General features: G+C 40.7%; 1 protein-coding gene across 2 annotated transcripts in view; it reads left to right on the top strand.

Annotated features, from left to right (window-relative positions):
• Positions 1–13380, top strand: part of Rap1 (RAS oncogene family member Rap1) — a 95386-nt gene extending 82006 nt beyond the window's left edge. For both annotated transcript variants that reach the window (XM_065239516.1, XM_065239515.1), the window contains exon 6: positions 13243–13380. In XM_065239516.1, coding sequence (XP_065095588.1) covers positions 13243–13332 — 90 coding nt within the window. In that variant the 3' untranslated portion in view covers positions 13333–13380. The remainder of the gene's footprint in view (positions 1–13242) is intronic.
• Positions 13381–13712: the final 332 nt, after the last annotated feature.

Genomic DNA, 13712 nt, shown 5'->3' with positions numbered 1-13712 from the left:
CTATAAAGGCATTCTTGATGGCCGTCCATTATTGTTCTTCTACGCTGCCACCTTCTGGAACGTCCGCAGCTCTCCTCCCGTCGCTGGATCCGCGCCATGCGTAGGCGGATTTCACCGATTAGAAGGTGATGGTCAGACGCGATGTCGGCGCTGCGTTTATTCCGGACATCAAGAAGGCTCCGTCTCCATTTTCGGCTGATGCAGATGTGGTCGATCTGATTTTCGGTATGTCCATCACGGGAAACCCACATGAAGAGCGAGCCCCCGATCACCATGTCGTTATTGCCACAAAATTCTGCAAACAGCTCACCGTTCTCGCTCATTTCGCCGAAACCATGGCGTCCCATGACACGCTCATAGTCCGTGTTGTCGGAGCCGATCTTCGCATTGAAGTCGCCAGTGTAGATCTTGATGTCACCCTTTGGAACCTTATCCACGACGGCATTCAGTTGACTGTAAAAATTCTCCTTGTCCTGTAGCTCGGCAGCATCGGTTGGCGCATAACATTGGATTATGGTAAGGTTACGAGCCCGTGTTCTAAGTCTGGCAACGATTATCCTCTCATTAACAGGCTCCCACTTGATGAGCGCAGCACTTGCCTGGACGCTAAGTAGGAGACCAACTCCACGATGGCGGGGAGCGTTTTCACCTCGAATACCAGAGTATAGTATACCTGTCCTGACGGCAGTTTGTGTTCTCCAAAGTTTGGCCAACGAACTTCACTCAGTCCCAGGATTTCTAGCTCTATGCGTCGCGCCTCGTTGGCGAGTTGTGCCAGTTTACCTTGCTGGGCTAACGTCAATACATTCCATGATCCAATTCGTGTCCGTTGTTTTGCGCTAAAAGTCGTTGCCGTTAAATCAGTTCGATGTCTTTCTCTGTTGGTTTCTGTAACAATTGTAAAGGTTTCAGAGACAGTAGGTGGTTGGCCTAAGGTCTCCTATCCGCCGTGATGGGGCTGCCATCTTAGGTGTAGCTTCCGAGGAAGAGCATTTCTTATTCAGCCGCTGGATGCCAGTCAGACGCTGTTTGAGCTGCACCTCCATGGTGAACAGACGCTCGGGTTGGCGAAGCATTTCCTCTATCATAGATAGAGGAAATGACTAACCTATTGGTCCCAAGCAAATCGATTAACGTACCCCCGAAATTCTAGTACTACACTAAGTTTGTTTTGATTCGCTATGAAAGTTTGACAGATAAAATGAGGGGTTCGTGGATTTTTCTATGTTTCAAGGGGTACATCGATTAGCTTGGAACCGAAGATAGTACCAGAGCTGAGTCAAAAAGGGGCACGTTTCTTCGTCTTAGAGAGTTCGTTTTGGTTAGAATAACCAAGTTGCTTAGAGTCGTCATGTGGGAACCGTTGACCCCACCGAAACACCCTCTACCGCGAATCAAATTTTGGATATTGAGCAAGGCCTTATTGGATGACCATTGGGTTGAATCGAACAACCTGCGCCTTAGTGGATTACTCGGTATATTAAATAATGTCTTGTATAATTTGCTTTCAGAAAAAACAAATCACCTTCAATCTAGGTCATATGACAACTATCAAAATTAGCTACATGGGCTTACCCCAAGGGTCATGTTTAAGTCCCTTACTTCATAATTTCTATGTCAAAGACATTGATAACTGATTATTTAGATAATCGATGCTCGCTTAGACAGCTTGCAGACGATGCCGTGGTTTCCCTGAGAGGTCCACTTGGAGAAATCTTGCAAAGACCCTTGCAAAATTTCCTAGTTAATCTGTCCTTCAGGGCCAGAAATTTGGGGATCGAGTTTTCACCGCAAAAAAACTGAATTGGAAGCGTTTTTTTTTTTGGGAGGGGAGTAAAACCACTGCGTCCATTGTTTGAACTTTTGTGGTACCCCTATTTGCTGTTTGTATCATGCCACTATTTAACTAATGGACGGCTAATTGCCTGGACACATCTTTTCCCAGTCCGGTATAATATGGTCTATAAAACCAACTACCTTTCCAGGATTTGCAGCCCGTATTTCACTAGTACTAATAGCTAATACTTCCAAGAAATTTAGATCTACGCTTGTGTAATGCACCACAACTGCAGAGCAGATGTTCCGAGGTTTCACCAACCGGTCAGCACTCGTGTTTATTTCAGTTACCGTAATTTGTAATTTGTGATTAGCCTCGGTTATATTTGAAATGACGTTTCACATTCATCTAGTGATGGCCGATTTTCATTCGAATAATCGATTAATCTCGATAAAGGAATCAAAATTAAAATATTTGTAATCGGTTATATCATGCCGATATAAGCATTAACTTCTCCAGAGGATCATCACCCATCGTTTCAAGTATGTGATGCACTCTCATTGGTGGAAACATGACAGCGTAACGAACAAAAAAAAACTACAAGGGACAGCCCTATGGGGTTGTACGCAATGGTGACGTAGGACTACGTGGTCTTCTATGATAAATCAAATTTGTTAACTGCAGGAGCTTGTGTTTTGTGTAGGAATAGGAATTTGAGGTGTTTATACTCTTTAGTATGACGCGCTTGACATAGATGGCCCACAGCGACTCACGAAAAGCTACCGATTTCGATCAACAGCGGTGCGGCTTCTTCCTAATGTGGGCTGCACTTGCTCCTTGCCAGCAGCCTTTCGTCGTGTACTGGAGATCACCCCCACTCATCACGCGGTGATTGAATAAACACCTTTTGGTGAGACCGGACGGAATTCAACTTTGAAATCTGTGTTAGGAAAATCGCCTTTCGCAGGCAATCGGTGATAATTTTAATTTTCATAGCAACAGTTCCACATTCGTGCAATTTTCAATAGTGACATTTTGAAAAATGATATAGTCTTAAATTCGTAGATTCGTAAAAATATTTCTGATCGATTGGTGATAAATTTACTGAAATTGATCCAGATGCAGCTGATTTATTAACGTTCAAAATCTTTCATAATTTTGTTACATGTTCCACTTTCGGTTTTCACAAAGTGTACCCCCATATAGAAATCACAGACGTAGTCCTACGTCAAAAATTGTTAATCGAGTAATTTAAAAAACAATGGGACATCTCTGATTTTTGTGTTCTGATAAAAAAGCGCAAACTTTCATCTCTACCGAGGGGGCAGCAAAACCACAAAATTACCTTGCATACGGGGGGTAGTCATTGGATGAAAGGGACCGTGAAAGAGGACACTAAAATAGAAAGTTTTTGTTCCGACTGTTTCATCTTAGTATTCTTCTTTGGTTTCACGTTCCAAATTACAGAAACGACAGATAGGGGAATTTACGTATTCTCGGCAACCTAAGCAGCGGCCTTCTTTCTATAGCCTTTTTCTCTAAGGAACACACACATATGCAGTAGTGGTTTGTTTACAATCTTTTGCTGCCAGCTGCTCTAACAATTTCAGTTGAAAGAATTGTCAAAAACTGTTTTGAAACGCTTTTACAAAGCTCCAATCTTCTCTAGTGAGAGCGAGTATTGTCGGCAACCAGTTTTTCTTCGGCAACCGTTCCATTTGAACTGCATGTTAATCTGCTGTTCTATTATCGGCAACTCGAAATCAGCTACAATTTGACGTGCGTGTGTTGCATTTCAAGAAAACCTTGCTAGATTGCTTTTTCTCAGTGGTAAAAATATAGTCAAATTGAAGCTGAAAGCATAAAGAATCGTTTGCATGCATTCAGCGAAGTGTTTTCGTAAGAAAATCCAGTGAAAATAGTGTTTCAATTTGCGTTGCCGAAAATAGTCTGTCATGCCGAAGCCGTCATTTCCCCTATCACTCTCAACCCGACCAATGTTCTTCATGTGATAGCTACTAGGACATTGCCCAGTTACTAGGCCAGTGTATATACTAAGAGCTCTTTTATTGAGCTCTAAGAGCTTTTTGTTATGTTATATTAGGAGTTATGAATCTTTTCGACTGGTTGCAGTTTGTGAAAGTCATACAATTGGCCTTTGCTCTTCCCAGCATTTGAGTTCCATTGAATATGATATTCCACAGTATGGCTCTGGGCCACAAAACTGTGAATTGTAATCTAACTTTGCTAGGTCGTCTACCCTTTCATTCCGTTCAATGCCACAGTGTCCTGGTACCCAATATAAGTTTACTGAGTTCCGTTGGCACAGTTGCCAAAGCGAGAGAATACCTTCCCAGCAGTGGCGTCGCTCTAACCTCAATCTACCTGTTCAACAACTCTCAAAACGTAATCAAACAAAACAATATTGGTTTCAATGGATACAAATCAGTGAAACTAGAAGACCCTATGCCTTTTGAAACTGATTTGAAGGTAAACATGACCCTAAATAACGTTTTCAAAGTTGTTGAACAGGTAAAAAGTGAAGTTACGCGACGCCACTGCTTCCCAGACGATCTTTGATGTACATTTGTAAGCACTCAGTGCTGTCAGCGCTACTTGACCATCAGAAAAAAAAAAATCAAATATTTGCACATCTCACTTTGAAGAACTATTTTAGAATTTTTTCCAAAATAAATTTGAGCAGATTTTAGAATGAATTCTAGAGATAACACCCAAGTATGTCAGAGAATATTTTCTTGGGAACCTTTAGGAAAACTTCTAATACAGCTTTTAATAGAACTCCCAAGAGTGAAGCGGACTCCAGGTTTTTTGAAAAAATACCAAGGGAAGCGAGTTTTTTTTAGAATATGAAGGAACTACGTGGACAGGACGGGGCAATAATGAACAGGCCGAGACTTAACGAACAAAAGAATGTTGTATTAAAGCAAACTTGAATTGCTCACATCGAGCTCTTGAATTGGAATGACAACGAAAAATAACAGGAGTGACCAGGTCAGGTAATCCAACGACTACTTTGATTTCACCCCCTCTCGCTTGGATAGCCCCAGCATCGTCCGACGTCAAACGATTTAGTGAAGAAGCCAACTGGTTGTTGCTGGCAATCGGCTCCACCAATAGCTTTCCAGCAGCGACATGATCACGAAGAAAATGGAGTTTAATGTCAATGTGTTTGGCTCTCTTACTCTTCAAGTTCTTGATCATACCAATGCATCCACGGTTGTCCTCGTATATGGTGATTGGTTCAATGTTTAGCTCACCGAGATCGCCTAGCACACCGACTAGCCATATTGCTTCCGATGCTGCAGCACTCAACGCTACATATTCAGCTTCGCTACTGAAGTTTGCTTCTTACTTGACCACGCAACAGTACATCCGAAAACACGGAAATCAAATCCGCTTACTGATTTCCGGTCGTCAGTATCGGTGGCCCAGTCAGAATCAGTAAACCAGATGAGTGTCTCGAGTAAACGTCGAGCAACACTCAATCGATCCTTTTAAGTATCGTACAACCCGTTTCAGAGCTGTCCAATGTTGTTGTCCAGGTTGAAGCTGGAATCTCCCCAGATATCCGAAAGGAAAGCAAATGTCCGGCCTTGTGGACATCATCACGTACATAAGGCTTCCCAATAATTCACGGTACGGTTCTTGAACACCTTCGGCCACATGACGATCCAATTTCAATTCTTTCTCCATTGGCGAACTTGTTGCATTGCACTCCGCCATGCCGAACTTCTGCAAGACCTTTTCCAGGCTGGTTTCTTGAGACAGCATCATTCTACCATTTTGCTGATCGTACCGTATCTTCATCCCAAGAAAGTGAGTCAACTGTCCACAATCGGTCATTTCAAACATCGCCGACAGTTCGCGTTCAGCTTCATTATGGTGGTCAGCTGCATACCTGCTATCAGGAGATCATCGACAGCACGATGAAAACAACGTCTTTGGCGCATATGTTTCATTGTAGTCCAGACCAGTCTTCTGCAAGAAACCTTTGACTACCAGTCTTGCCTTGCATCGCACATGGTTTCCTTCTTCATCCTCTTTCACGCGAAAGACCCACTTCGACTGCAAGGGATTGACACCGGCAGGCAGCGTTTCCAGTATTCCAGATTTATCTGAATTTTCCAGATTTTTAGTCGTCTTGCCAGATACACAGACAGACCCCGTATGTTTCCAGATTTTTTAAATATGTTCCAGATTTTCCCAGATTTTTTAAACATGTTGTTTAAAAATATCACTGCAATTGATTTACCCTCTAATAAATCCAAACTTGCTACTTTAATTATTGAAGGCCATCAACGTTGAACAATACTGGAATTTTAAGGTAATTCTGAAAATAATTCACAGTGAAGTGTGAGGTGAATTCCTTGGGAAATCAAAGGAGAACTTCAACCCAATTCTGAGTAGAGCTCCATCCGTCTTTGTGGGCGTCACCAGAACGTGCGGCGTCACCCGTTGTTCAGGCGTACTGTGAGTGCCACGAAGTGAGGGCTCGATTCCCGCAGCCTAAAAATTTCCCTACTGCTCTACTGGGTGTGGTGTGTTGTCCGTTGTCTAGTGTTAAATATTCTGTCTGTGCAACCTCTGGTTGAAGACAATGTCAATTGTCTTGTCAACTCTGATGACAATTTCTTGGAGATTTAGTGAATGTAGGAAATACAATCCGGAAGAGAAATCATAGAAAATTTTTATGATGAAACTTAAGGAGTATGCTGATACGAATCGTTAGAATAATTTCAATGGAACTCTGTCCAATGTTTCTATGAAGATTCATTTTAATAAAATTTTAAGACATTTTAACGGAATTATGCGCAATTTCTGTGAGACTTTCAAGGCCATTTTGGCAAAGTACTTGAGTACTTTGGAAATACTGAAACGGATTTCAAAATCATTCTGACCTTACCTACAAAGCAGTTCAAAGGGAATTATCGGATAAGTCTGAGAAGAGTGTGACAGTCATTCTGAAGGGTGCACCAAGGAAATTATTAAGAATATTTTAAGAAGGAAAAACACAAAATTATACCAATTCTTGGGAATTATTACCAGTTTGAGGGAATTGTGGAATTGGAGAGTAATTTTTGAGAGATTACCAGAGGTAATGCTATGAACTCTTAGAATGTTACTGGAAAAGTTTGGATATTATAATGATTATTTTAAGGGAATCCAGAAAATAAGTATGATGAAATTCTAGGATCATTCAAATGGAGCTCAAAAAAAGGGCGAAGATATCCTGTGAAGAGTAAGAGATGAACTAGCCTATGGCTTAAAATCTCTATAATAAAGGAAAAAAAATCCTGTGAAGAGTTCCAAGTAAATTCAGACTAACAGAATTCAAAATCATTTCAAGATCCAGAGACTGACACTATCAGACTTTCATTTTAGTAATATAGTTAAATTATTCTTTGGCATGAAATTATTCGTAATGGTCAAACATTTAATTCATAATCATTCTACACGGTAAGAAAAAAGTACCCAACGGCCAGTTCACTTTTACCTACTTTTGACTAGTTTGCCTCCTTTTCTCCTTCTAATGTTGTCAAAAACGGAGGAGTAAAACCACCCAACAGGGGTAGTAAAGTATGGGAACCCAACGTTGAGTATAATCATATTTACCTACTGTTGGGTACAACTAACTTACTTTTGGTTAAAAAGCCAGTGGAAAATTCCATACGAACTGCACACAAGTAAATGAAAATTACGTTGATCCGCTTTACCTACTTTTGGGTTCCTGCACTATAGTGCCGAGATGAGTGAAAAGAACTTAATTTTGGGTACTTTTTTCTAACCGTGTAGTACTTTAAATACATTCCAGATGATCATACTGACCGATTTTTTTTGGGAGATTGGCACATCACTTTGATTTCAATGGCATTATGTTAAAAAAAGGATTTTTTGGAGCATTCCAGATTTTTACAGATTTTAAATTTTAACAGGTCCAGATTTTTCTGAAAATGACCTGCCGGCAGGGAATTTCACCGTCGTTCACACCTTATTCTCCTCGAGAGATTTAACTCGTCTCTAACTGCGGTCATCCAGAGCTGTCGATCTTCTCGATCTTCGATTTCGGCGTACGATTCCGGGGGATCTGGGAGAGTTAAAATTTTACCAGGAGATGTTGCTCTAAACCCAGTAAAGAAGTCAAGTAACTTACCTGGGAGCCTGCGCTCCCGTTCACTGCGCCTAGTGTCAGACTCTGAATAGTCATCACCTCGATGTTGTGAAGGGAGCGCCCCAGGATGGAGCTTCTTCGGTTGATTCTTCATCCAGATCAACGGTGCTTTGCGTATCCGGATCGACTTCATCTTCGGTTTCGCTTTCGATAACAGCTACTGCTCTTGTTCGGCCGACGAATTGTCCCCCTCTGACGGATACAGCATAGGAATCACTAAAGGAACCTTCGAGCCTTCTTCTTCTTCATTTGCGTATGGTAAAGAAGCTTCATCGAACTTGATGTCACGAGAGATGAATACTTTTCTTGCTTTTCTGTCCCATAAGTGGTAGCCATTTGGAGCATATCATGATCGCCTCCCGACACTTGTTGTCCAACTTCTTTCTCAGCTGGCTTGGAACCCACGAAAATGCTTTACATCCAAAGATACGCAGCTTGGAGAGATCAGGTTTCGTACCTTTTCAGTGCTCAGCAGGTGTACGATTATCCGACAGAGCAGCAGTAAGACACCGGTTCAACAAGTACGTTCCAGTAAGTGCTGCTTCCAAAGTGCTGAACTTTGGCATATTTGAGTCGATAAGCATGGTTCTCACCTTTTCTACTAGGGTTCGGTTGAACCGTTCAGCCACGCCGTTTTGTTGAGGTGAGTATGCAACGGTTGGCTGAATTTGAATTCCCTTTCGTTGGTAGTACGCTTTCTCTTCTCCGGAGCAATACTCACGTCCCTGGTCGACAGTGAGCTTGCAAATTCGTCTTTCAAACTGGGTGGTTACCATGGCTTCATACTCTTGAAAATGTACGAAGACTTCGGACTTTCTCTTCATCAGGTACGTAAAATGGCTGTAGTCATCTATAAGGGAGACGAAATATCAGGATCCATCCCAAGCCGGCGGATCGATTGGTCCGCACACATCCGAATGTATTCGCTCTAGCAATCGACTGGCTCGCTCACGAGTTCCGTTGAAGGGTTCTCTGCACTGCTTTCCAAGCACACATGTGTTACAGAATCCAATTGAATCAACTTTTGGGCCAAGACCTTCCACCATATTGTGTCGAACTAACGTATTCATCGTGGTCTGACTGGCGTGACCCAAACGACGATGCCAGAGATTGCTGACCTCCGCTGCGCAGAGATTTGCTGTAGGTCCTACCACGTCCAGATCTAACTCCAACTCGTAGAGATTTCCTTGCTTCATCAGCGCCTGATGTTTTCCGCTGCGGCTTGTGAACAACACGTCAATCCCGGCTTGGGACATCTTCTTGACAGAAAGCAGGTTGACTCGCAGCTCTGGTACGAAAATTACATTTTTCATCTGAAACAGAATACCTTCTTTGGAAATCCCCTTGACTTCGCCTTCATCTTTGCCAACAATCGACACACCATCTTTGGCCTCATCAATAACGAAAGGTTGTTTTAGCTTCCGGACCGACTCACACTGTTTCCAAAGGTGCAAAAACGTGATCGAAATTGTTTTGACCTCTTAAACTTGATTTTTATGCTATAGTGTCTTCAGCAAAGTTTTTCTATGAAATATTTCACATATTATAGAGGTATCAGTTTGGTGATTAATCCCCCTAAAAGTGAAATGCAAATTTTCGTTTTCCTATTTTTGAATATAAAAATTTGCTTTGTTCGGCAAAGTTGTAGGAAATATTATTAGAAAAAGCTTTGCCAAAGACACCATACGTCTATCTGTCGAGTAGAATAGGTTTTTGTGGAGTTTTCTTTGAAACACCCCTAAAAACTAGTTTTTTCAAAATAACTTTTTCTGGTAATTTTCTACAATTTTTAAATGTTCTACAAATTTGTCACACTCAAAAAAATACACAACTTTCACGGAAAAAGTGTATTTTTATCTCTCATACTTATTTAGTTATTGAAGATTTTAATCTAAAAAACGCATCTTTTTGGTATTGAAAATCTCTACAAGCCGCAAATTTCCGCAGATGAAACCATTTACATATGAAACTATACAGTAATCACTATTGAATCCATGTATAACCGTTGGTCTCTCGCTGTCCCTTTCATGTAAAAACAAACACTCAAAAATCAACGAAATTGTACTGGTAAGAGCCCAATAAGGCTATCCATGAGACGTTTTGCAGTTGACCCGATACCTGAAAAGCTTTAAGTGTGTGAGAGATCAGGTATTGCCTGATACAAAATGTAAATATAAACAAAGCTGTTTTCTATGGAAAATATCTGTCAGTTTAACTGTGAACTGTCAAAACTTCTTGGTAAACAAAAAAAAATCAGCTTACGACAACTGTCTCATGGAATGCCTTATTCTACTATGCAACTACTAATGCCATGGAAGGTTTCCAGAAATAGAATTCCAAGAAATTTAAAACAATATGAGGTATGGTTTTCAACTGTTGATTTCTTTTCTCTCAAATTATCAATCAAATATCACTGTTAATCCTCACTATCACTTTTATCATCGCCTCAATCGTCATCTGACTCGACCAAAAGATTTTTCGCATCCTTCGATAATGGAGTATCCTTTTTCTTCGGAAATCCTCTAATGGACGAAATTAGAGGATCGGACGTCTCCAGCAATCGGTGTAACAGGTCTGCAGTGATGATTGTTATTATCTGTTATCTGGTCTGCATTTTACAGAAATAACTTTCAAACTTACCTGTTGAGGATGACGCCATATTTCGGTAATGTTTTAAACCTTATTTTAGTTGAAACTAGACTTCCGACCACACTAAGCAATAAGCTACTTTCAACGTCTCTAATTGTAAACAACGCATGAGATCATGGTTGCCAAATAAAGTGATAAAAAAGTCACGATATCCGGTAAATAAAAAAAATTCTGTGAAATGTTTAGAACATGAAACATAACGAGTATACAGCTATTTATTACATTTCTAAACCATTTAAGTATTCACAGTCAAAATCGTCTCTCTGACAACACTTAATTTCCACGCACGAGACGCGCGAGAGCTTGCGAGCATAGAATTGGGCGTTCTCACCAGTACAATTTCGTCGATTTTTGAGTGTTTGTTTTTACATGCAAGGGACAGCGAGAGACAAACGGTTATACATGGATTCAATAGTGATTACTGTATAGTTTCTTATGTAAATGGTTTCATCTGCGGAAATTTGCGGCTTGTAGAGATTTTCAATACCAAAAAGATGCATTTTTTAGATTAAAATCTTCAATAACTAAATAAGTATGAGAGATAAAAATACACTTTTCCCGTGAAAGTTGTGTATTTTTTTGAGTGTGACAAATTTGTAGAACATTTGAAAATTGTAGAAAATTACCAGAAAAAGTAATTTTGAAAAAAAAAACTAGTTTTTAGGGGTGTTTCAAAGAAAACTCCACAAAAACCCATTCTACTCAACAGATAGACGTATGGTGTCTTTGGCAAAGCTTTTTCTAATAATATTTCCTACAACTTTGCCGAACAAAGCAAATTTTTATATGCAAAAATAGGAAAACGAAAATTTGCATTTCACTTTTAGGGGGATTAATCAACAAACTGATACCTCTATAATATGTGAAATATTTCATAGAAAAACTTTGCTGAAGACACTATAGCATAAAAATCAAGTTTAAGAGGTCAAAACAATTTCGATCACGTTTTTGCACCTTTGGAAACAGTGTGCGACTGGTTGCAATCTAAACTGTTAACCAGATGGTCGCTACATCCGGAGTCCACGTAGAAGATGGTTCGCTTGTTCTGCACCTTCGGTTGCTTCTGGTTCACCATGAACGAAACTGCTTTGCTTCCAACCGCTGCGTTGACGTTACCATCGGTCTTCTTGACACGACAATCTTTCATCATGTGCCTTGTCTTCGCTCGAATCTTCCATCCTATCAGACCGCTTGGATCTAATATGGACCAACAAGTCTGTGCCATAAAAAGGGAGACCGCTTGGATTCTTCAGCCAGTAACCGCTGTTTCACAGTCTCCAGTGTGAGGTCGTTCTCGTTGATATTCTCTAGAGCCGTTACAAGGGAGTCTTAGCTATCGGGAAGGGTGAGAAATAATTGCGATACCATGTCGTTCTCTTCGAGCTTCGCGCCTGCCGATTTGAGTTGGCGTATGATATCGTCGAACTGTTGAAAATGATGCCGCATCGAAGTTCCTTCTTTCATAAGGAACCTGGCCAACTGCCAAGTCAAGACAGGGTCTGACTTGCTACAGACTTCTTCGCATATGTATCTTCCAGTGCCTTCCACATTTCTCAAGCAGTCTCCTTGTCCCGTGCTATGCCTAGACATTCATCAGAACGGAATCCAACTAGCAAGGACTTCGCTTTCCGATCTGTCTGCAAAAACTTCGCCCTTCCCTGGTCCGATTCACCGGGAACTAGCTTGGTTTATACGTCCGAAACTTCTGTCGCATACAGGTACAGTTGAACTCGAAACCGCCAATTCTCGAAGTTCGTTCCATTCAACTGCGGAATTCCGGAGCCTTCCTTCGTAGAAGAGCCCATAACCTGAAAGAACTACGTGGACAGGACGGGGCAATAATGAACAGGTCGAGACTTAACGAACAAAAGAATGGTTTATTATCGAGCTCTTGAATTGGAATGACAGCGAAAAATAACAGGAGTGACCAGGTCAGGTAATCCAACGACTACTTTGATTTCAGAATACAATTCCAAAATAATTCTGCGAAGATCTATAAGGAAATTCCAAACGCATGTCGAATTTGTTTGTCTGATGTTAGAGTTTGATGTGACCATCCCCTCCTTTCCACACATTTTCCAGCCATTGTGTCCCAGTCTCATTATCCACCTGTTTCTGTGCTACTTGCCCCTGCCCAGCCAGCATTTGGTCAACCGTTCGAGTGTAGTATCTGAAGGGGGCTTCAGAAACCTGTTCCCTACCTAGCTCCTTCCAATCGAAATTTAAAAAAGTCGAAAGTAAGGTCGGAAGTGGGCTCAGTGACTTCCGGCTTTGATTTGGTGTTACGTACCCCATTCTCGTGTTTGTTTTGATTCGCATTATAAATTTGCTGTGGCTTTTCCTACATTCCGAGGGGTGCTTCAATTAGCTTGTTTGAGCATGTTTCTTCGGGACCGCCTGGTCTTAGTGTTAGTCTATGATCTCATCTTCTTTGGAGTGATGCAGTGCTTCCATATCGTCGGAATTTCATGTATGTCTTCAATTCATAGGACATTGAAATTTTCAGATCTGTTGTCTTACTAAATTTATCTCAGATTTGCTTTTATTTGTGCGACGAAAGATCCTGGACAAACACTTATATTTCTATGTGTAACTTCAATTTCAATGTATTTCTTTATCTTTTCAGATTTTCTACGACTTAGTCCAACAAATTAACAAGAAATCTCCCGAGAGAAAGCCCAACAAAAAGAAGAAATCGCTGTGCGTGTTGCTCTAAGTAAACTACTACTACTACTACTATTACTATTACTTCTAATTAACAAAACAGAAAAGGTAATAATAAAAATGAGGAGTAAAACAAACTTGTAACAAGCGGTAGGCAGAGAAGAAGCATAAGCAGAAGCAGTTCGTTCAGATATAAGGAATAAAAAAAAGTTATAAACATTATTATTAATAATAAAATAATTGAATCGTAAAGAGGGAAACAAAACGAGTTTTAAGGATGAGAGGAACAAAGCAAAAACCGAAAAATGCGCTGCAAGGAATTTGAAACTAACGTGGACAAGTGTGCGATAACTAATATGATAGTATGGAAACGAAGAAGAAGAAGAAGAAGAAGCGTACAAGAACAACACTACTTAGTTGAGAGTAATTTTT

This window comes from Ochlerotatus camptorhynchus, unplaced genomic scaffold, assembly GCF_037179485.1.
Source record: "Ochlerotatus camptorhynchus isolate MF236.1 unplaced genomic scaffold, CSIRO-AGI_Acam_v1.1 ptg000055l, whole genome shotgun sequence".
Lineage (NCBI taxonomy): Eukaryota > Metazoa > Arthropoda > Insecta > Diptera > Culicidae > Ochlerotatus > Ochlerotatus camptorhynchus.
The sequence above is the reverse complement of the archived record's forward strand: the minus strand, read 5'-3'. Positions and strand labels throughout refer to the sequence as shown.